The 24,876-nt window shown below is 43.3% G+C and overlaps 1 protein-coding gene across 3 annotated transcripts in view; it reads right to left on the bottom strand.

The window, feature by feature from the left end:
* OXR1 (oxidation resistance 1) overlaps positions 1 to 24,876 on the bottom strand; it is a 1,217,970-nt gene that overhangs the window by 428,872 nt on the left and 764,222 nt on the right. For all 3 annotated transcript variants that reach the window (XM_029591868.1, XM_029591869.1, XM_029591872.1), the window contains one exon: positions 11,691 to 11,773. In XM_029591868.1, coding sequence (XP_029447728.1) covers positions 11,691 to 11,773 — 83 coding nt within the window. The remainder of the gene's footprint in view (positions 1 to 11,690; positions 11,774 to 24,876) is intronic.

Genomic DNA, 24,876 nt, shown 5'->3' with positions numbered 1-24,876 from the left:
TGTTACAATATAACAAGGTTGTTGAAACTGGGGGAGGAAGAAGACAAGAATAAACAAGAATAAATATAAATCTTTACAGAGGTAGATTATTTACATTGTGCAGTAATGTCTCTTTATGGAATTTATTTACATTGTGCAGTAAGGTCTCTCAATGGATAATAGACTCTGGAGTGCTTGATTGCTGTAGGATCTTTCCTTGGATATTAGTTTCGGGAAAGGCTTGTTTAAATAGCCAAGTCTTAAGCCTTTTTCTGAATGTTAATAGGCAAGGTTCAAGTCTGAGATCAGGTGGTAAGGTATTCCAAAGAGCGGGGATATGTCGTTGTAGTTTTTCAAGAAGGAGGACCAGATGGCGAAATCCTCCCGTATATGCTTGGAGATTCTTATGAAGTGATGTGGCCGGCACACGCCCGCCGTGGTGGCTGCTAATCTCCGTAAAAATGCTCTTCCCAATGGGATCACTCTGCAGACGAAATTAAAGGCTTCCAGAATAGATTGCACTTCCTTCAATGTCATCTTCTTAACCCTCGCAGCGTTTGCTAATAGGTCTCGCAGCTTTTGTAATTTGTCTGCTGGGAGCCTGGATATCATCTGTACTGAATCCAATTCTATGCCCAGGAAGCGCATGATAGTCGTTGGTCCCTCCGTCTTTTCTTGCACCAGCGGTTCTCCGAAATCCTCAGCCACCTCTTGAAACGACCGTAGGAGATGAACCGCCACCTCCGATCCTGCTGGCCCCACGAAAAGGAAGTCATCTAAATAATGGATGATATTCTGCGAGCCTGTCTTTTTTGCCATTACCCAGTGTAAGAAGGAGCTGAAAGCCTCAAAGTAGGCAGACGAGACGGAGCATCCCATGGGCATGCATTTATCAAAGTAAAATTGTCCAGGAACTTAACCAGCAGTGGGAAGCTGGAGGGGTGGCACTGGTAGTAAACGAAATGCCGAATCGATGTCCATCTTTGCCATCACTGCCGACCTTCCGCACCTCCGCAGCAGGGATATTGTGCTGTCAAATGACGTGTACTGCACGAAGCATGCTTCGTGCGGCAGGTTGTCATTGACAGATAGCCCAGGTGGATAGGATAGGTTCTGTATCAGCCTGTACTTCCCTGGCTCCTTCTTCGGTATCACAGCTAACGTAGAGCACACCATTTTTTGGAATGGAGGTAACTGGAAAGGACCTGCCAGTCTCCCTATTGCCAGCTCTGTATTCACCTTGCTTTGTACAATAAACGAGTGGTGGGTTGTGGATGCCACGTTGTTAACGACTGGGTGGTGGAAATCCGAATGAACTGTATTTGATGGGGGGGGGGGAAAGGCTGATGTGCACGGAGCAGGAGAGGGACCTTGGGGTGATAGTGTCTAATGATATGAAGTCTGCGAAACAATGCGACAAGGCGATAGCAAAAGCCAGAAGAATGCTGGGCTGCATAGAGAGAGGAATATTGAGTAAGAAAAGGGAAGTGATTATCCCCTTGTACAGGTCCTTGGTGAGGCCTCACCTGGAGTACTGTGTTCAGTTCTGGAGACCGTATCTACAAAGAGACAAAGACAAGATGGAAGCGGTACAGAGAAGGGCGACCAGGAAGGTGGAGGATCTTCATCGGATGACGTACGAGGAGAGATTGAAGAATCTAAATATGTACACCCTGGAGGAAAGGAGGAGCAGGGGTGATATGATTCAGACTTTCAGATACTTGAAAAACTTTAATGATCCAAAGACAACGACAAACCTTTTCCGTAGGAAAAAAATCAGCAGAACCAGAGGTCACGAGCTGAGGCTCCGGGGAGGAAGACTAAGAACCAATGTCAGGAAGTATTTCTTCACGGAAAGGGTGGTGGATGCCTGGAATGCCCTTCCAGAGGAAGTGGTGAAGTCTAAAACTGTGAAGGACTTCAAAGGAGCGTGGGATAAACACTGTGGATCCATCAAGTCTAGTGGGCATAAATAGAGAGGAGGCAACAAACACTGCACGGAGCGGCAGTAGCCACTGAGGCATTCACGGAGCGGGATGCCAGTGGTTGGTGTTCCAACCACTGGCCACTGGCAGTTGGTTGTTCCAACCACTGGCAGTTGGTGTTCCAACCACTGGCAGTTGGTGTTCCAACCACTGGCCACTGGCCAGTGGATGGAGGGCTGCCATCTCAAAAAAAAAACAAACAAACAAACAAGCAAACAAAACAGGGGTGGGTAAGGGGCAGGGGTGTGGCCTGCTGGTTGCGGCGGTTGCTACCCCTGATTGAGCTGGATGTTCACTAGGATGGCGCTGCTCTCTGCATTGGTGGAGGGGTGGAAGGGAATTGGGACCGGAGGGTGCTGGAAGCCAATAGAGACGGGTGGGAGGGAGAAAAAAGGGGGGGGAAAAATGGATAAACTGCGTAGCTTGCTGGGCAGACTGGATGGGCCGTTGGTCTTCTTCTGCCGTCACTTCTATGTTTCTATGTCCTTGATGAGGGATTTGTAACCCTTCCTCGATTCCTTTTGCCTCCTCTCTTCTCAGATATATGGCGAGCCATGTCAATATCCGGTCCAGCCTTATAGGTGAGGGGGCTTTTTGGAATTCTTGTTCTTCATTTCCTTGGGGGAGAACTCCCGCTACTCATTTTTTTTTAGTGCATTTGCTTGCTGGGTGAGGTGCTGCGCAGATCAAACAAACATGCTTCTTTAAACGTGCAGGATGCCTTACTGAATCTCCAGCAAGCGCCATTGGAAGCGCTTCCCGACCAATCATAGAATGCCACTGGCCCCGATGATCTTGCGGATGTTCTGATTCGCCCTCCAGCGTCGTTCGCTGTTGGAGCCACAGATTAACGTCCTGTATACCCCATGACATCGTATTGTTCTCCTCCATCTTGTCTCTAAAGCGCTCATCGTAGATTAACCAGGCCCATCCCTCAGGATTGTGTCTGCGTAACTAAGCATAGGTCCACACTGTGCTGTGTCCTCATGTGTGATGATACTCATCATGCGAAGGAATGCTCTGGTCCAATTTACGATGGTGCGCGGTATTTTGGTATTGTTGTCTGATGGAGTGTCCCAGCTTTTGCTCCTTTTGGCTTCCCATGTCCCTCTTCTTCCTTCCATGAGTTTGAAGATGTCTATATACTTCTTTTTTCTTATTTTCCTGCACATTTTGGCACGCCTTCCCATAGCTGCGATAAGATGTTGCCAGTTGTGGATGTTGTTACATTTACTGGCGCCGCCTTTGGAGGAGCTCTATTGTTCTCCGAACTGTATAGTGTCGGAAGACGTGCAACTGTCGCTGATGCGATAGCTGCGCTTTTTTTTTTTTCGCTTCCCCTTTCCCTTTGACGCCAGCGCAACTGTTGTATCAACTACTAACTGAGATGTGGGGATATTAGCCCGTTAACTCACCATTGCGTGATTCTTGACCCGTGGCTGCTTCTCAGCTGTCCCATGTGTGCTCCTCTGACAATGTCTTCTGTTGTAGCGCCCTCGCTCACGTTGCTTGGCTGAGGCACCGAATTCAAGTTTCTTTCACTCCGCTCGATGTCGTTTCATGTCGCTCCTTCGTTGCTGCTGTTCTCTGCTCTCTGCCATGCTAATGGCATGGGTCGCGTGTCCAGTTGTCCTGGCCACCATCCCCATGGATACATGGGGTATTGTGCCCTGCCGGGGTACCCACTGGTGACCATTGCGGGAACGCAATGTAACCAGACGTATTTCCATTGCTGCTGTTAGAACCCTGCGGAAGTCATGTGCCAAGTGCCCATGGGGTTGGGAACCCCGGCAGGTATGGGAAATCGGTCCCCTGTGGTTGGTCCCTGGGTGCGGAGGTTGACTATTTGATCAGGCAGTGAGCATGGGTTGCCTCCACGGCTTGCCTCTTGTCTCAGTCGACGCATAATGCTTGCTTCCACCACTGGCTCCCCATTCGGCGTCGCCTGGTTCTGTTGCGAATGCAGTGCCGACTCGATCGGTAACGTCGTTGGGGGTTCTTCAGCTGTCTGTTACCTTCCCTGCCAGAGATCTCCCTCGGGTCATCTGTCTGGTCACTGGTCCCATCTGGGTGGGGGGGGGGGGGTCTATTCATGTTCCTGCCGGCCCAGTCGCCCCTTTTTCTTTGTCATGACGTGAGCCGCGTGGCACAACACTTCTAGGCCACCGTTTGGAAGGTGGAGGAACCCTTCATGTTCCCACTGCTCCCTTTTCTCTGTTACGCTGACTGCGGGTCGAAACTGATCTCGGCCGCCCCCTTGATGGTGCTTTCGATCCCCAGCCCATGTTCAAATGTAATATAATTTGTTACTCATTAGGCTGAATCCGGTCCTCTTGTCCGCGCTGTTGGTTGTAGTCTTGTGCAGCGTCAGGGGGGTGCTGGAAGGTAGGGCCCGGATGGAGCTCCTTGCATCTCTTTAAAAGTTGTTTTGTTTTTTTTTAATTATTATTAATCCCTGTTGCTGGGAAGGGTCAGGTTACTTGCGCAGCCACGCGGTCATCCGGGGGGGGGGGGGGGGGGAAGGGGGAATGGGTGTGCTCTTCCTCACCTCCGGCTGCCTCGTTTTGATTTTATTTTTGTTTTGTTTTCTGCTGCTCTGGGGCTTCTGCCTTGCTGATCGGGCTGCTTTTCTTTTGTTTCTCTGCTCCGGTATACGGGTCGCACTGCAGTCGGTCCTCCAACAATTGCTTAATGGCGCAAAGAGGCCAGCTGCAGTGCTGCCCTGCACCTTTATCCAGGGGCAGACGTCATCCCTGGCGGCCAACCCTGGCCGTCCCCGAGGACCGCCCAGAAGGGGCGGGCTATGCGGCAGACATCATCTGGGAGAGCTGGAACGCCGACTCGCCCCGATAACGTCACTCAAGGCCGTCACCGCGCTTGCTCCGGCTCCTCGGCCCCACGTAAACCATGGGCCCGCGGATTTGGCAACGTGCCCACCCATTATAGCAGTGAGGGAGATTTCCCAGAGTTTTAATGTGGATTCAAGTGACATAGTAATTGGAATTAAAATCTGTATATCGTCAGCATAAATAAAATGGGTTAATCCCAGACCTGCTAAAAGCTTACATAAGGGCAGCATATAAATATTAAAAAGAGTGGAAGATAATGACGATCCTTGGGGAACTCCATGTTTTAGCATTAATTGCTCAGATTCTTTGTTATTGATTTTGACTTTGAAAAATCTGTTTGTGAGATACGAATTGAACCACTGCAATGTGGAATCTGTTAAACCTATTTCGCTTAACCTAGTCAATAATGTATTATGATTTACTGTGTCAAAAGCAGCCGATATATCAAGTAATACTAGTAAGTTTGACCATTATCTAGTCCTCTTAGGATTGTATCTATGAGAGAAATCAGTAGAGTTTCTGAGTTATAGAATTTATGGAATCAAAATTGCGAGGGGTGTAGGATATTATGGTTTTCTATGTGCTCTGACAATTATTTGTTAATGACTTTTTCCAATAGTTTGGAGAGAAATGGTAAGATGGAGATAGGCCTTAATTTGGAAGGGTCTGTTGAATTTATCTGAGAATTTTTTACAATTGGTTTGACTATGGCACTTTTTAAGATATTTGGAAATCTGCCTTGATCTAGGGATAGGTTGATAATATTGGCTAAGGGTTTTGCTATTAGATTAGGTATTGTTTTTAGTAATTTGATAGGGATGTCATCTAACGGATGATTGGCAAGGTTCTCATATATATATATATATATATATATATATATTTAATTTTTTTTTTTTTTATAAAGTACTCAATTTCCGTTGACTAGACATTATCGAATTTAGACCAAGTACTCTCTGTGTTTGTGAGCAATGTTATCATGGAGGTGTTCTTTATACTAATGCTTTTTTAAAAGATTTAAGGCTTTGTCTCTAAAGAAGTTTGCGATTTCTTTGCATTTAGCTTCGGTGTTTATGTTCACTAATAAATTTGAGGAATAATTGGTGAGTTCGGTCACATATGAAAACAACATTCTCGGACTATATTGGAAATCATGGATTTTACTTGCATAGTAATATCATTTAGTCTTATTAGTATTGGTTTTGTATTTTGACAGTAGGATCCTATATTGACTTAAAGATGTTGGGGTAGGATTTTTTTCTCAATTTCTTTTCTAATTTCCTAAGTGCGCATTCCATTGATTTCAGTTCTGGTGAATACCACGGAGCTCTATGTTTTTTGTTGTATTTTATATCTCTTTTGATGATGGGACAGCAAGAGTCAGCTACGGTTTTTGTTAGTATTGAAGACTAGTATCAAGAAATTCTGGCTAGTGTTGAGCATACATCCGTTTTCTGTCAAGCTCCTATCTTTGCACTTACTAGAGCAAATAATTTAAGGGACCATTTAGATCATTCTGCCTTCTATTCAACAGAACCTAGTGAAGAGTTGAAAAGTCAGAAAGGGTTTATTCCCTGCGGAGCTTGTAATATCTGCAAAAAATACCATAATGGACACTGAGATAGTAATATCTCTGTCACAGATATTTAACATTTCCCAAATGTTATCTTGCAATACAGAAAGTGGGATTTGATCCGGTGTCCATGTAATTTAATATATATTGGAAAATCCACAAGAAAATATAAGATATGTATCCAGGAACACCTCAGCTGTATCCGTAGACAAAAAAAAAAAAAAATGAAGCACCCCTAGTGGAACGCTGGGTGACATTACAACATACTATGGAAGACCTGAAAGCAGTAGTATTGATTCAACCTCATAAGTCACCCCATGGTGGGGATTTTGAAAACAAACTGATAAGTTTAGAACAAAGTTTGATTTTCAAATGGAGCACTATGGCTCCCTATGAAATTAACAACGAAACTGAGTGGTCCCACTTTTATTAAAGTTACCCACATATTTACAGATAACCACTCATGAAATTCAGAATTTTAATTATATGTTTTTATAAATTAGTTCAAGATTGAACTCTCTTTATTGCGATATTCCATATATATTTAAAATTTAAGAAACAGAATAAATATCTCACGTGGTTTTCTATTTATCTTAGTTTTCTCTCAATGGACAAAAAAAAAAAAAAAAAAACATCTTGTATCTGAACAGAATACTTTTGGTTTCTTCTCCAGCTCTGTTTTGTTACCTATGGTTCCCAATTGAGCAATTGTTGAATTTTTACTAGCAACCAATGACGCCAACAAGTAAGTAATTGATTAGACTCTTTCAAAACCGGAGAAAGTCGGCTGCCGTGCACAATCCAAGATAGTGATTTAAACCTATCCACAGTTATATGAAAAGTAAGTACCCTGGAGGTCTTTTAACTATTGTTTTATTGTTGGAGCATAGATGGCTTAAAACATTTACCATATCCACAGCACTTTTGAGCCCCTGAAGCAGGCAACGTCCACTGAAATGTTGTGCGGTGTTGGGCATTAGAGGAGCACAGAGAGGCAGCAAGAGTGAATAAAAACAAGCAGGCATAGTTATACATATAAGATTCTTTGAGCTCCTCATTTTGGAAACATGAAAGTCGTTTCACTTCAGACGCTAAAAAAACACGATTAAAAGGCCATCAAAAATAATCCATCTGAGATTCAAATTAACTAAATATTGAAACAAAAACTAAAAAATGAATGATGTTTGAATAAAAAATAAAAACGAAGGGAATACAACTCAGCAAGTCAGAGTTTCTCCTGCTGTGTATTTCCCACTGGACAAACCCCAGGAAACAGGGTACTCAGGATCCTCACATTTGCAATTTGTGATTATATTTATCCAGCAGAGACCCTAAATCGGCAGTCTACCGAATATCTGTGACAATTTTTCTGGCTATCTTTAACCGGATAAACTGTCTGCTCTCTGTGCTATTTAATAATGACTTCTAAGCAATAGTTTACACTTTATCTCAGAGTATATGCGAGCAGCTACAATTATATATCTGTTAACCAACTATGTGGGAAAAGAGCATAGTTTTAGATTCCTATGTTCATGGGCTGATGGTTCAAACCAATGTCTTTTAGGCTTCCTGAACATTTTGAAAATGGATTCAACTAGCATTGACTGGTAAGGGAGGTAGACCTTTTTTGTGCCTTCTTCCTTAAATATAGGAAGCATCAATTAAGGGTGATCCAACATCTTGTGCTGGAAGTCCAATGGAAAAACGTGAATGGACTGCCACCATCTCCTTAGATGCATCCAAGCACTTCAGGAAACACAGTGAAGGAGATCTTCCAAGATCTCCAAATCAAATGGGACAGCTTTCACCATCCTCTGTATGAACCTAGGCAAGAAAATGCCCTATTGAAGGCAGGAGGGGGAAGAGTTTCCGGTCAATTGAAGAAAGCTTTAAAGGAAGTTCTAAAAAATAATCTTTAACACTACTCAGGCTCAGAGACTTCAATCTCATATAAAAAGGTCAGGGGAAATTTGAGAACAGGTTGACCCAGTTACAACAGATGTCAAAGGGTACAGGTTTAACTGAAAATCTTCAAGATCAAAGCAGAAATGGTCAATTAAATGACTTGCCAAAATGAAGCAGATTTCATTGGCAGTGCCAGCAACAAGCATCAGACACATATCTATGGTGCGTTCACCTGACATATCCATCCAGGTGTTGATTGAACATCCAAGATCATTTTGTCTATCGTTTCTCTGAACATCACTAAGAACAAAGATAGGGTTAGTTTTGTAAAGAACTTCACATCCTCAAATCTGTGGAGGTATTTCTCAGAGCCTGGCAAATAGCACTTGGGAGAGTGGTGCAACTCTGCCATAAATCAGGAGACCAATACAGGAGACTGAGGGTGGGGGTTTCCTTTACTGTGGCTGCTTCAGAGAATGAGTAATCTCAGCCATATCCAAGTGCTCTTAAACATGTGTCAATGATGACCACACATGCTTAAATCTCAATTTGAGGTTTGGTGCTTGCCCACTTCAAAATGCAAGTCAAGTCTTATGAACCCTTGTGATTAAGTTGAAGGTGGATAGGATTTCTATGATTCCTGGGAGGGTCCTCAGTCCAAGATGTCAAATTGGCTGAGGACTGCTTCAAATGGCGCCTAGCCACTAGCATGACTATGGTAAGCCTCTTGAGCTTCAAGCTGAACTTACTCATACCTGAAAGACAATAATGGAGCTTCTCCTGCTGGGTCCAAACTACTCTTGGTGACATATCGAAGCAAAAGCTATGGGCCGGATTTTATAAATTAGCGCGGGCGCGAACAAGAGTACGCGGGATTTTAATAGATACGCGCGTAGCCGCGTGTATCCATTAAAATCCGGGGTCGGCGCGCGCAAGGCTGCCCAAAATCGGCAGCCTGCGCGCGCCGAGCCGCGCAGCCTGCCTCCGTTCCCTCCAAGGCCGCTCCGAAATCGGAGCGGCCTCATAGGGAACTTTCCTTCCACCCCCCCCCCCCCCGCACCTTCCCTTCCCCTACCTAACCCACCCCCCCGGCCCTATCTAAACCCCCCCCTACCTTTGTTGGCAAAGTTACGCCTGCTGGAAGCAGGCGTAACTTTGCACGTGCCGGCCGGCTGCCCCGCTCCATGTTCCGGTCCCAGGGCTGGTCCGGAGACCGTGGCCACGCCCCGGACCGAAACCACACCCACGGCGCCGCCCCCTAAACGTCACGTGACATGCCCCCAAAACGTCGCGTCACTCCGGGCATGCCCCCCCAACACGCCCCTCCATGCAAGTCCCGGGACGTACGTGCGTCCCAGGGCTTGCGCGCGCCGCCGAGCCTATGCAAAATAGGCTCAGCGCACGCAGGGAGGGGTTTGGGGTAGGTTTTCGGGGGGGGGGGGGGGGTACGCGCGTATCCTACAGGCGAACCCCTTTGAAAATCTACCCGTATATGAAGAGACATTGCAACCTACACCCAAACACTTGATCATCATCACACTTTATGCTACATGGGGCAATTTCTGAAAGCACTTCCAATACCTTTTGAAGCACTGATTTTACTTGCTTTGGTCAAAATTAATGACAAGAAATAAAGAAGAAATCTTCACCGGAAAAGCATCAAAGAGGAGAAAAGGGGGGGGGGGGGGGGGGGAGCACATTTTTGGGAAACAGTCAACAAGGTCCCTCTGAACACAAAACAGTTCTCTATACTTGAATGCAAGTGTTTTTATTTATATTAGACAGATGTATTTACAATTAATACGGAACTCAGTCCAACAGTCCATTACTCAATGTAAATGTTTAGTTCAAATCTGATCATGCTAGGTTGCTACATCAGTATTCCAGCGCAGAGTCCAGCTCTACCACGCAGCCCTCAACCATTAATTTTCCTGAACTTTGGCCTTTTTCCAGCAATCCCTTCTTAAGCCCATCAAGAAGTGATCTGGATCTTTGAGGGCAGGATTAACACATGTTAATCCCAAGTTAAATTGAGGCAGCCTCAGACCTAAGTCACTACAGCCTTATTAGCAGAGCACCAGTCTTCAAACTGGGCAGACCCTAGGTCAAAGCCCACTAAAGACTGACAGTATGTGTAGGAGACACCAGTGATTGGATCCAGTACTATATACCCAGGGACACAAATAAGAGCAGGCCAATAAAGTTGGCAGGAAGATAAAAGAAAAGGGAAAAGTGGCTGCAGGTCTAGCAGTATGAGGGAAGACATACATACTAAGAAATTTTTCCCACAGAACTCTGGAAACGTACTTCATGACAGCAGAAGGTGAAATCATGCGACCTGTGTGTGTGGCTTCTTTGTATCTACTTGTCAGAGAAACTTCTATTTCATAATCTCACCCGAGAATTTGTAACTCATTTCAAACAGAAAATCACAATTATTACTAGCAAAACAATAAATGAATACTATAAAACACCTGGTCATCATAACTGTAGGCGCCCTAATGCATTTAAGGGATTATGAAGGAAGAAGTGGCCTATCATGCATAGATATAGTTTTTTTCAAGGAGACAAAATGAGAGATAAAAGTATGTATTTCACTGAATACTACATTTTACTTTTATTAGAACTTACAAGAATATAAACAGTTGTTTATACTCAAATATTTCTAAATGTTAACTACTTAAGAGGGTTGTAGTGAGACACTACAATCTAATATAAAACTAAATATGAAACATAAAAAAAAATAGGCTTAATTATATAACTAACATTACAGCTCACTACAGTTTCCAATAGTAACCAGAAATGTGAAAAGCTGACTGCAGCAAGGTTTGAGGGTCATTTCAAGAACACACCACAGTTGGAGAAAGGCTCCATTTTCAGAAACTGCTGTGAAAGAGACAGCACTAATCCATTTAAAAGTGTTAGATTCGTTAGAATAATCAGATGAATTTTGGAGGGTCACAAATGATAGCAGAGTCAAGGCACAATACATTAACACATGTAAATAAATAGATTAAGAAAAATAAAATTTTCATAAAAATACTGAAAAAAGACAAGCACTCAGGCTTTTGGGGTATTTAAGTCAGTTAAATTATTAATACTGAAAAGAGTTACATTGTAGGGAAATGTTTTACATTTTAATAAAACACAAAAGGATTAAAAGTATTTAGATATTTAGATAAGTTTTCAAGAGATGATACATTCTTGCTTTATCAATATTATTTGCTTGGCTAACAGGAACTGAAGAATGATGATTAAATGTCAGCTGGAAAATGAAAGCGAAAGAACACAGAACAATGTCTAGTACTGTTGTTGCTATGTGTAAATTAAATTAAAAAAAGCCCTCAGACTCAGTGGATTAATAATCATAAGGCTCATGTAAGTAATCAGTTAAACACTTACTGTATATTCAGTAGTCCCTTTAGGCTTCTGAAATGACATTCGCCGCCCATCTTTCTTCTCTAGGGTCTTCTTCTGGCTGGTGTCTGAAAGAAATTGAGGCAAGCTGCGTGTTAAATTCATTTTCCTCTGCTCAGGATTGTCACAGGCTGCTGAATACAGCCCTGTAAGCAGACATCTAATTCACCAGTTACACAGCTTGCTCCCTGCGACTCTTGACTAACAGACAGCCAGCTGACAGAATAGGAAATTCTTTCCCTTGCTTTCATTAAATACTTTTTGGCAAACAAACTAGTGACAATTAGTAATCAACAAGCTAAAGAAGTACATTCTATAAGTTTAGGGATTTACTAATACAGAGGGTTCTCCAAGATAAAGCACAACCTCAAACAAGGTTACCCCAAATGCACAGTGTTCAAAAGAATGTTATAATTGGCTCAAAGTTATAAAAAGGCACTATGTTTACCCTAACAGATTTCCTTCAACTTCTGAAGTTAGAATGAATTAACACTACAGTAGCTAAAAATAAAACCATTTTTTTTTCTAAAAATCACAAGCTCGAAATGATCTTGTAGTTCTTCACCCCAAATACTTTTAATGCTAAAGTTAAATTATTTTCTCTTATGGTTAATGCTTTTCATCTTACATTTAAGATACGATCTTTCTGGTCAGCCTTGTCCTATATATGTGTTAAGCCTCAATATAATCACACTTCAAACTCTACAACCATTAGCCCAGCAGTTTAACTACTGTGTCACTATAAGTTTCTATATTTAGCATGCTACAGAATTTTACATTCATGAATGTATTATAATTCCAATTCTTTTCATTCTCAAACAATTCCACTACTTTAGTATGAATAAATTAGCTCTTCCCCAAACCAGTCCTGGTGACCACACAACCAGGTGGCTATTCAGGAGATCCATAATGAAAATGAATCGATTCTGTTTACAGTGGGTATCCAATGTATATAAATTTCTCTCATACATACCCTGTTTCCCCGAAAATAAGACCTAGTAGAGGTTTTGCTGAATTGCTAAATATAAGACCTCCCCCGAAAGTAAGACCTAGCAAAGTTTTTATTTGGGAGCATGCCCGTCGCACAGAACACTAGAGCATGCAGCTGTGATTTTTTTACCCTGCAGGATTCACAGTTAGTTGTCATCACAAACCAGCACAACCAGACAACTATTCAGAATATAATAAATGTTCATTTTTTTGTTCAACAATATATGTGAATTCTTCTTCATGGAAAAATAAGACATCCCCTGAAAATAAGGCCTAGTGCATCTTTGGTAGCAAAAATTAATATAAGACACTGTCTTATTTTCGGGGAAACACGGTATTAATTGTGGCTAACCTGAAGCCAGACTGGCTGTGAGGTCACTAGAACAGGTCTGGGAAGTCCTGGATTAAAGCAGAGTTGCTTACCTGTAACAGGTGTTCTCCTAGGACAGCAGGATGTTAGTCCTCACACATGAGTGACATCAGATGGAGCCAGCACGGAAAACCTTTGTCAAAGTTTCTAGAAACTTTGACTGGCACACTGAGCATGCCCAGCATGCCACTATCCACCCATCTACGCAGGGTCCCTCTTCAGTCTTATAATATAAAATTACGAAAAAACAAAACCCAACTCTGAGGATTGGCAGGTGGGTTTTGTGAGGACTAACATCCTGCTGTCCTAGGAGAACACCTGATACAGGTAAGCAACTCTGCTTTCTCCTAGGACAAGCAGGATGGTAGCCCTCACATGCGTGAATCCGTAGCTACAGGCTTGTCCCCGAACAACAAGCAAGACCAACAGGCACAACACAGGTGCTGTTGGTAACAGAGGGAGACAGCCTGAACCCAAAAAAAGGGGCCATAGGCAGGAAGAGTTAGGTTCTACAGCTGGAAGAGATTCCAGAGGACAGACTGGCCAAAGCTGCTATCATGTCAGCCATCTCTGTCCAAGCAGTAGTGAGCAGCAAAAATTGGAGGGTACTCCTCAGGTGGGCCACCGAAGCTGCCATAGCTCTGACAGAATGAGTCTCGACATGGCCCCCATGTTGCAGCCCCACTTGAGCATAGCAGAAGGAGATGCAATCCGCTAGCCAGTTAGATAGGGTTTGCTTAGCAACTGCAACTCCCAATCTGTTTTTAATCGATCCCCAAACCCCCCCCCCCCCCCGATGGGTGACATCGGTGGCTGGGGACGGGCACATGGCGATGACATCACCGGCCTACGCTCGCTGGCCCTTTCCTCTTCCTGATTTGGAGCCCAGATCAATCGCAGCAGGCAATCCTCCTCCAGTCCCTGCAGCGATCGGGACACCATAACCTCAAGTACAATAACCTGCAAAGCCTCAGAAGAAGCAAAACAAAAAAAATACAAAAAATTAAAAAGGCATCTCAAGGGGGCGCTCGTGAGCGGCGCACAAGATGGCTGCCTACTTCTAAGGCTCTGCAAGCCCCCGCTCTGTTTTTGCTCAGAATTCGGACGAATTGAGTTTTTTTTGCCCTACGGCACAGAAAATCATATTTCTCTAACAGATGGCCTCCTCGAAACCCGGGAAGATCGAGGCTGCTTTTGCGGTAGCAGCGGGTTCGAAGCGTCAGAAACAAGACCCTCCGACACCGGACAAGGCCAAGCAAGCTAGCAATATGGCGTCCGCTGAATTGGTTCTCACAGAATTAAAACAACTTAAAGAATTGATACAACTGAATATTGAGACTACTTCGGCGATTCGCATTGACCTGCAATCTCTAACTGCTCGTATGGATGGCTTTCAGTCCCGTTTGGATGATACTGAATCGCAGGTTTCGTCTCTCCTTCTTAAAACTGCGTCACTTACCTCTGTTTCTAAGGAGGTGGATCAGTTAAAATCTGCTGTGGAAGATCTCTCCAACAGGAACCGGAGGAATAATATCAGGATACTGGGAGTCCCAGAAGGAGCAGAAGGTAATGACCTGATTACCTTTTTGGGGAAATTAATTCCCACTAGTTTACAACTTGCCTTTGAACAGCCTTTTGAGCTGGAAAGGGTGCACAGGATTCCCTCGCGACCTATTAAGTTATCGAAGTATCCTAGACCCATTATTTTTAAGGTCTTGAGATATCCCCAAGTACTTCAGATTTTTGCCGCTGCCCGCACTAAATCACCGGTTCTTTATCAAGGACAGACGATACTTTTCGTCCCGGATTTAGCGAAGTCCACTGCGGCTAAGCGGAAAACGTTGTTAGCTATGCGGCCCAGACTGCAAGCATTAGGGGCTCGATACGGCCTGCTTTATCCTGCTCAGATGCGAGTGACGCATAACAATCAAACCACCATATTTCAAGATCCTCAGGAATTAGAAGCTTTTTTGGCCTCTCTTGATTCAGCGGCATCTATGGTGACTTGATCCTCGACCAAGGATTATATGTGATTTGGTTCACGGGATGGTTCTCTAGGGGACCCACATTCTTTTTCAAGGAGGGGGGCCTCCTTTCATGGTCTTTCTACACGGGGACTATCCCCCTTTAAGACCTGAGACATTTCAGTGAATTTTTTATTTTTTTTTCTCCTTCACCACAGCGGAATACCCACCTGATTTTCTGTTTCCCTTTTTTTTTTTTTTTTACTATGTACAATTGATTGATCATTGTCATGGATTGTTTAACTCCATAACATTTCGTCCTGACATGTTGTGAACTCCTTCTTTCAGAGCGGGGGAAGTGGGCTAAATCTTGGTCTGCCTCGAGGCTCATTTTGGTCTCTCACTGTGGTGGTGTGCATTTAACACTACCCTTTAGGCATGATCCATTTAATTTTTGTACTACAAATGTTTTCTTTTTTACTTTTTTGTTCTCCTTATCTTTCCGGACTGTTTTTCTCCTTAGTTTTTCTTTTTGACTCTCATACAATGCTGGTATATTACATGAACCAGAGGGACATACACTATGGCGTAACTGCGGTCCATATTCATACTCTATAATGGCTTCAGTAATCAACTCTTTCAACCTGGTATCATTAAACGTCAATGGTTTTACTCATCCTATCAAGCGGAGGAAGATCCTCACTTATCTACAAACGCTGAAAGCAGACATAGTTCTATTGCAGGAGACGCACTTAAATGCATCTGAATCGCTCAAACTCCGGCAGCAATGGGTGGGACAAGTTTTTTTTAGTCCTGCTGTCAAGAAGAAAAGGGGAACCGCTACTCTTATTCATAAGAGCCTGATAGCAACCGTTTCTCATCATCTAGCGGATCCAGAAGGCAGATGGAATATGGTGCACCTTACTATTCAAAATGAATCTTTCAATATTCTCAATATATATGCGCCCAATGTGGATGATCCATGTTTTTTTCAAGCCACTTTTGCTCTCTTGCTTCAGTTGGATTCCTCCCCGTGTATCGTGGGGGGAGATTTCAATCAACCAATGGACCCACTCCTAGACAAGAGATCCGAAGCTAGATTCACCGTCTCTAAATCCACTCGGACTTTACAACATCTGCTAACGACATATGGTCTTACAAACCCTTGGCGCATGCTCAACCCGACTGGTAGGGATTTTACTTTTTTTTCTGCGCCTCATTCTTCTTATTCGCGCATTGATTTTTTTCTAATTGCTAAATCCTTGCTCCCACGAATTCTCAAGGCAGAGATTAATCCTATTTTGGTCTCTGATCATGCAGCTGTATCTATCACCTGCACCCTTGCACACCCTATCAGTGTTCAACGGCAGTGGCGATTTAACTCGGCTTTATTGGAAGAACCTGAATTTATGACCTTAATAGACAAAAGAATTTTGGAATATTTTCAAACTAATTCTACAGACGATGTCACGGCAACTACATTATGGGATGCTTTTAAAGCCACCATCCGTGGTGAAATCATTGGATACTCCATCCATCGAACTCAAAAACAAAAAGCAACATTGATCTCTCTCCAGAGGCAAGCCGCTTCTTTGGAAATGGAACACATCAAAAGCTCTACGTCTACGTCTTTACTAGCTTTAATAAAGGTTCGCTACCAGTATAATCAACTCCTCAGCTCACAGGCACAGCTACACATATCGCACTCTAAGGCACAATACTATGCTGACAACAACAAATGTGGTCATCTGCTGGCCTCCTACTTAAAAAAAAGGGTGGAAAAAAAAAGGATCGTTAAGATACAGTCTTCTTCTCATATTCCCCTGACCACCGATACTGACATTTTGCAAGCATTTCGAGACTTTTACGCTACTTTATATCGATCAGAGGTTTCTGCAACTTCAGAGCAGGTTCAAGCGTTTTTTTCTACAATCCAACATCCGACTCTGTCTAAGGAACAAATGGACGCTCTTGATCTGCCTATCACTACCTCGGAAATTGAAATGGCAATTGCTTCTCTCGCTCAGAAAAAGGCACCTGGTCCTGATGGATTTACGTCTGACTTTTATCGTTCTTTTCAGAAAACTCTGGTTCCCCACCTTCACCAATATTTCTCTACCTTTCTCCTTCCTGGCTCTTCTTCTGTTTCTTTCACCCAGGCTTGTATGGTAGTACTTCCAAAGCCAGGTCGAGATGACACCAACACAGCTAATTATCGGCCCATATCGTTACTGAACACCGATTATAAAATTTTTACAAAAATCTTGGCTACTCGCCTGTCTCGAGTGTTGGGATTCTTGATAGATCCCGATCAATCTGGATTTATTAAGAATCGTCTTATCTCTAACAACACCAGACTCTTTCTTCACATCCAACAATCAGTTTTTCATTCACTTACTCCATCTGTGGCCGTCTCTTTAGACGGTGAAAAAGCGTTTGATCGAGTCGAGTGGCCCTTTCTTTTGAACACACTACAATGGTATGGACTTGGTCCTGTGTTTATTGCCTGGATTCAATATTTATACACTTCTCCTACGGCATTCCTCTATATCAACCAACAAATTTCTCCTTCCTTCTCTTTATACAGGGGCACGCGTCAAGGCTGCCCGCTTTCTCCCCTATTATTTAACCTGGCTTTGGAACCTCTCCTATCAGCTATTCGGCAGTCACCTGCGATTCATGGTATTTCAGTGGGCTCTGAAGTGTATAAACTTTCAGCTTACGCTGATGATGTTCTCTTATTTATGCAAGAACCTGAGAAGTCATTACCACCCTTATTCGAGCTAATATCCGCATATTCAGCTTTATCTGGATATAAAATAAATTGGAGCAAAACCGAACTGTTACCACTTAATCATTCCGCATCAGTTATGGATCTCACCACCCTCCCTGTTCAGACCAAATCATCTAAATTAAAGTATTTGGGCGTCTATTTCTTTATGGACCCCTTAGACACTATTACTCATAGTGAATCTAATATCCTTCGTATGTTAAAGGATAACATTTTACACTGGTCTCCTCTTCATCTTACATGGTGGGGGAGAATAGACACTATTAAGATGGTCTTGGCGCCTAAAATTACGTATATCCTGAACATGATACCTATTTTTTTTTCCTCTGAGTTTTATAAACAAGTAGATAGACTATTAGTTCGCTTTTTATGGCACAATAAAACCCCACGAATTGCCCTTTCTAAGCTTAAGAATATTCGGAGTAATGGTGGAGTGAACTTCCCAGATTTCTATTCTTATCATCTAGCTTTTATATTGCAGCAAGGGTATTATTATTTTGATTTTGGTCGAGTGGATTCAGTTCCTCCCAGATGGCTTAACATTGAACAGAATGTTTTAGCTCCCTTTCCTTTGTTCTGTTTTCCTGGTATCTCTCCTTCTGCCCGCATGAACGCTAACCATATTGTAAGATCCTTGCATAGAGCCTTCACTGAATTGGACTCTAGAAGACCAGACCACTTTTTAGATTGGAGATCCTCTGAGATGGCACCTTTATGGCGTAACACGTCTCTTCAGATTGGGAGCACTGCGCCGTTTTGGCCCATATGGTCTCGGTGTAATATCTGGCTGGTCTCCTCCATTTTTACAAATGGTACCATGATACCGTACTCTCAGTTGGCAGAACGTTATGGGTTACCTGATACTCAATATTATGCTTGGCAACAATTAAAAGTGACTATACATTCTCATAGCACACGCACTGCTCAATTTAACCAATCTCCTTATCTATGGGCCTTTTATCAGTCACAGGGGGATAAAGGACATTTAGCGTCCCGTTTATATAAAATGATTAAGAACCTTAGAACACAACATAGATTGCATATGATGCACTCCACATGGGAATCGGATATTGGTATTCCAATCTCATCCTCAATGTGGACATATATTTGGAATGTTTCTTTGCATATTTCACTTTCTTCCAGCTTGACGCAAACTTCCTTTTTTATTCTTCATAAAGCGGTCTGGACTCCATGGAAATTACATAGAGCTGGCTTGCTGGAGTCCCATGCGTGCTGGTCGTGTTCAGTTCTGAAGGCCTCGTTAACACACATGTTGTATGAATGCCCCTTTGTCCTAACATTTTGGGGGCGGGTTTGGGATAAAATTTCCAGTATTATGAACTTTACTATCCCCTTATCGTACTCAATAACTATTCTTAAAGGAGCACATCCGTCCCTTATCCTTTCATTGCCGCATCGAAAATTAGTAGATTTTCTTCTAACTATAGCTCAGCACAATATTATGTCTAACTGGAAGAGAAGTGAATTATTATCTGAACATTTGTGGTGGAATACTGTCTGTTTATATACTCAGTATGAGAAGGCTATGGCTGTGAAATGTGGCCGTTTAGGAATTTGGTCCCAGGTATGGAAACCATTAGACGCCTATATCAATTCACTGTAATGTTTATCAGCTACTATACTTGTGTATTGTCCTCTGGCATGATAATATCAATAGGATGATCTCTTTTCTTCTTTGGTCTGTTCTTTCTTTTTCTCATTTCTCTTTTTCTATCTCTTGTCTTTCTTTCTACTTGTTTCTTTTCAGTTTCTCTTTTTCTTTTGTTGTTCTCTTCTTTTATTTTCCAATGTCTGAAGATTTGTGAATTTTGTTACAATCACGACATGTGTATTATTTTACTTTGGATTGATCATGTATTGTGATTTGTACTCCTACTGTACGTACTTTGGTTGTTTTGTTATAAAACTTCAATAAACATTTGTCACCAAAAAAAAAAAAAAAAAAGGCATCTCAAACATCTTAGCCCTAGGGCAGCAATCGACGTTGTCCGGACAATGCCACCGCATCCAGCAATGGCATCTGCTGGTGATATAACAAGTCATCTTGTGCTTTCCAAGACCATCTGCTTCGCCCTGCACTCAGCTACAAAATGATCAAAGAAGAGCAACGGAGGGAATAATGGCAGAACTAAATGAGGACAATTTTCTGACTAGCACCACTCCTATAAAATTTGGAGGCCATGCAGTCATGGCTCAGCATATATCCCAAGAAAAAAAGGAGCAAAAAAATTACTCGACAATTTTCTGTACGGTTCCCTAATACCATTCCAGGGCAATATTGAAGGAATGCAGACAGCGGACATCTCAGACTGTGAAACATGAAGAATTGGTTCAGCGAAAGATAGAATCTGAATTGGCCATGGGCAGAATCGCCGGACCATTTGCCTCGCCACCTTTCAGCAAAATGCTAATTTCCCTGCTAGCCATCATCCCAAAAAAAGGAACAGGGAAAGTATTGCTTAATCCAAAACCTGTCTTTTCCACACGGGGCCTCAGTGAATGACTATTTGCCAGAAGAAGTGTGCGATGCAGTATGCATCATTCGACAGTGCCATTGCCATATTTCGCCAATGCAGCAGAGGAGCCCTCGTGGCAAAGACAGACAGAGTCTGCATTTCGCTTGCTTCCCGTCAATCCCAACAGTTTCCCTTTACTGGGTTTCTGTTTTAAAAGCCAGTACTATTTCAATAAGAGAATGCCTATGGGGTGCTCCGTATCATGTGCATACTTAGAGTTGTTCAGCTCATTTCTGTACTGGGTCACCGCTCAGAAAGTCGGCATCGAGAACATAGTCCACTATTTAGACAACTTCTTGTTCGTGGGACCATCCAATTCTACAACATATGCACATCTGTTATCAAAGTTCCACAACATAGCTCTTGAATTTGGCGTGCCTTTAGCCCAGGACAAAACCGAAGGCCCCTTCACGGTCATCAAATTTCTAAGAATAGAGCTCGACTCCACTGCAATGATATCTCAATTGCGTCAAGACAAGCTGCCTAACACTCAGAGTATGCTCTGTCACGTGCTGAGTGCCAAGAAAATGACATTGGTCGAGGTCCAGTCGCTCATCGGAACCCTAAATTTCACCTGCCATGTCATATCAATGGGGAGGGCCTTCTTGAGGAGGTTGACCGCTAACACAGTGAAAGTGAGCGGTCCAAACCATTATATCCATATTACAAGGGCTATGAATGAGGACCTGTCTATACGGTTAGCCTTTCTGAACAGTTTCAACGGGATATCAGTATGGCTAGATCCCCCACCCCCCCATGTCCAGTCGTGATCTGGGCATATATTCCAACGCCTCTGGGGGCTTTGGTTTTGGTGTGTTCTGGCAGGGCTCGTGATCCACAGAGCCATGGCCAGTTTCCTGGGTAGAAGCGGGTCTGATGCACATCACCACTTTCTTAGAGTTATTGCCTATCCTAATTGCCCAAGACAATATGGCAGTAGTGCAGGTCATAAACCGACTGTCTGTCAGATGTCACAAGGTAGCAGAGCTGCTACAAGAGGTGGTACTCACCAGTCTCTACCTTAACACAGTGATATGCGTGCGCCACGAAACCAGAATGCACAACTGCATCTCAGACACCTTTGTCAAGAGCTAAATGGAATCTGTTTTATAAACAGGCATCCGGAGCGGATAAAGAGGGAATCCCTGTCCCGGAGCATTTGTGGAGCATCACCACACAAGAACTCCTTCAGAGATCGGTAGCCCCAGCTACATGGAAGGCGTACTGCAGATCATACAAGGCCGTATCTGAATTTTTGAAAGACCGTGGCTGGGTTGGCAGGCCCGTAAATGAAGGGCTAATGGCAGAATATATAGCTTGGGCCAAAGATAGCAGAAAATCTAGAGACATGGTGGCAAAACAGATAGGAAAGAGAAAAACCGGCTAAAGCCCAAGGTTGGGGAGATCCCAGCAAAGGGTTTTTGGTTAAGAAGTTGTTGGTTAGGTGGGCCAGAAAGATAGCGCCAGCTTGTGACATAAGACATCCAATCACACAACCTGCCCATCCAATTATGGCAGGTATTACCATCCATTTGTGATATCGATGCGCGCCGATTTTCCCTGGCCTTTTTCAGCGCAATGTGCATCAGTGAGCTGGTGGCCGCCTCAAAATATGACAAGGGTTTTAGAGCCTTATTGATTGGTGTTTTCAAACTATACGAAAATTTCATTCAGCTGACCATACAAAAGTCCAAAACAGACCAAACAGCACGGGGTTGCAGGCTACGCCTGAAACGCGTGTCGTCACAGGACACCTGTCCGATAGTAAACTTGCAAAATTTCTTGGCTTCGTGACCAGTCAGTGGCAAGCTCCTCTTGATCCATGCCAATCACTCACCTTTTACAACATACCAGTTTTCGGCTGTCTTAGACAGGGCACTGGCTGCCAAAGGGCATAACGCCAAATAATTCAGAACCATTCCTTTAGGATAGGAGGGGCCACCAGCGCGGTACAGGCAGAGTTGCATATTGATGCCATTCAGAGAATTGGTCGGTGGAGGTCCAACACCATATACTCTTATATTAGGACAGAGAATGCGTGAATGTACAACTTTCTTTTCTTTCTCCAATCTCTATATACAGAGTCGCACAATGGCAGAGGATTGTCTGGATCATCGGACATACATTTGTTCACTGGGCCGAGAAGCGGGCTCTTGCTCGGTTTTATGGGGTTTACCTGGGCGGTGTGCATTATATGGATAGGAGAAAGAGGCATGTCCTAGGATCAGCTCATTCCACTGGTGCAGCTCAGAAAGGACACAATGGCCATGCCCAGCATCATCGTGATTCACTTGGGCAGCAATGACATCGGATCCACAACCTGCGTACAGTTAATTCGCCATATAAAGACCGATTTGAGTGAGCTAGCATCTCTGTTCCCCAATACAGGCCTCATGTGGTTGGACATTATTCAACGTATGAAATGGAATGACAGGAGACTATGGAAACGAGGCCACAAGATGATCAAAAGGTAAATGATAAGTGGGCCTGAACAGAAAACCAACATGGAGAAGGAAATCCCCAGAATCCTCTGCTTGTCTTTAGCCTGCCTGGGCTGAATGAACTCTAAGTGACTTTCTGAGCATAACTTACAGAATTTCCCTGGATATCTATAAAGGCAGGCAAGCTGGCACCAGAAAGGTGAGGCCTACTCATGGGTCACAAAGAAGAAACCAACAGCGGGAGCTTCAGGCACTATTCTCAGGAGTTTTTATCAACACAGCCACAGGAGTGTTAGAATCTTGCTGGTCAAGGTAATTAACAGAACAAAAGACTACCTAGAGAGTGATTGGTAAATGAGCCACACCTCCTGGGAAAACTAATCAGGGCAGTTCAGAGATAGTCATCATGTGGTTGGCATGACAACCCATGTAAATGATTCTTTGGGCAGTCACGCAAGTCTAGAAGCTTCCACAATATTGTATGTTATCTATAAAAGAAGGATCACTTCCTGTATACGAGGAGATGCTGGTGGACGGCATGGCATCAGCATCTCCCGGGAATACTTATATTGTTCAATAAAAGATTGTTTTACACTGAAAATCTAAGTATTCTTGTCTCCCTGGCCATAAGCATCCTAAAAAATGGCATGGCGCTTAACATAAGTCAGCCAATGGGTGCTTAAACTTGGAGGTTTACAGATAAAGCACGAATGGGCCAACGAGCCATGCGACTGCCTATATTGACTCGACCGGATACACCTCTCCGATATCGGCTACAACCTCTTTAATAACAAGATACCGGAGGTGCTCAAATCCTTTTTCTTCTGAAGAAGTTTGCAGCTTTATGTGGGGGGCATGAGGCAAGTGTCCTAACTCATGCCAGTGGAGGGTGAACAAGCCATTGGGGTGGCCTCCTTGCTTGGAATCATTGTGGGGGGCTGGGCATCAGGGGCTGCCTTGCTAGGAAAAATGGCTGGCAGCCCAGGGGGCACCAGTCCGGTGCTGGGAGCGTATTTGACTTGTGCCGGGGTGGATTCATTTTATTGTCAACAATAAAGCTGCAGCCTTTTTCAGCGACTATTCTGTGTTGTTCTTGTGTTGTGGGTGTGACCTAGTTGGGGGGGGGGGGGGGGGGGGAGGGGATCACTGGGGGCAAAGGTACTGGGTCTTGGTGTCATTACACTTAGTGAGTCCACATATTGGGACCACATACAGAGAAACTTAGGTTATCCAATAATTTTGATTTAGCAGAGATTTCTAAATGTTTATCTACAGATCACCAATTGCTTTGACAGATGCTAAGATTTCAAAGCAGAAGTAAAGCAATAAGGTGCTAGATCATGTAAAGATTCAAAAACACAAAACAAAAAAAAAACCAGAAAAAACTTTGAACCTAATCTGAAATAAAACAGGAAGTCAGTGTAATGTTTTCAATGAAGGAATGTGATGAAATTTCTTAACACCCAATAATAGCCATGCAGTATTTTGAACCATAAAGTTGAGACAGTTGGACTACTGAGAGGCATGAACCAAAGTACCCAGATCCATCTCATTATGAGAGGGAAACAGATTAGTGACCTGCAGCGATTACATTATCTGAATACAAAAAGTTACATGGGATTCAGAGATGTCACATAACATTTTAACTTCAGATTGTAAAACTGTAATCCCATTGACAAAAACCTCAAAGTTTAACATCTAAATTAAGTTGCCTGATCCATAACATTTCAATTTTTGACTGGTTCAAACTAAGTTTATTACCTGTCAACCAGTTATGAATCAGTATTTTTTTTGTTTGTAATTCTTTTTATTGGATTTCTGTTACAGACAATATCAATGCAATTCTAACAGGAATCATAATCAACATAGTAAGTCTGAAACCAATTGAGCAGTATCTTTTCCCTGCTGTCAAACTTTCCTTGCACTCCCCCCCCCACCCCCGGCTTGGAACCAACATAAATAAATATTACCTATTAAATGTCTAATGTTAAGTGGTGAAGTTTAAGCATTGTTAGTGTCTACAGCAAAGGGCAGCGCCCGCACAACATTTGTCCAAGTGGCCTTGAATTGCGCTTGTT

Source organism: Rhinatrema bivittatum, chromosome 2 (assembly GCF_901001135.1).
Source record: "Rhinatrema bivittatum chromosome 2, aRhiBiv1.1, whole genome shotgun sequence".
Classification (NCBI taxonomy): domain Eukaryota; kingdom Metazoa; phylum Chordata; class Amphibia; order Gymnophiona; family Rhinatrematidae; genus Rhinatrema; species Rhinatrema bivittatum.
This window is presented reverse-complemented; position numbering and strand designations above follow the sequence as displayed.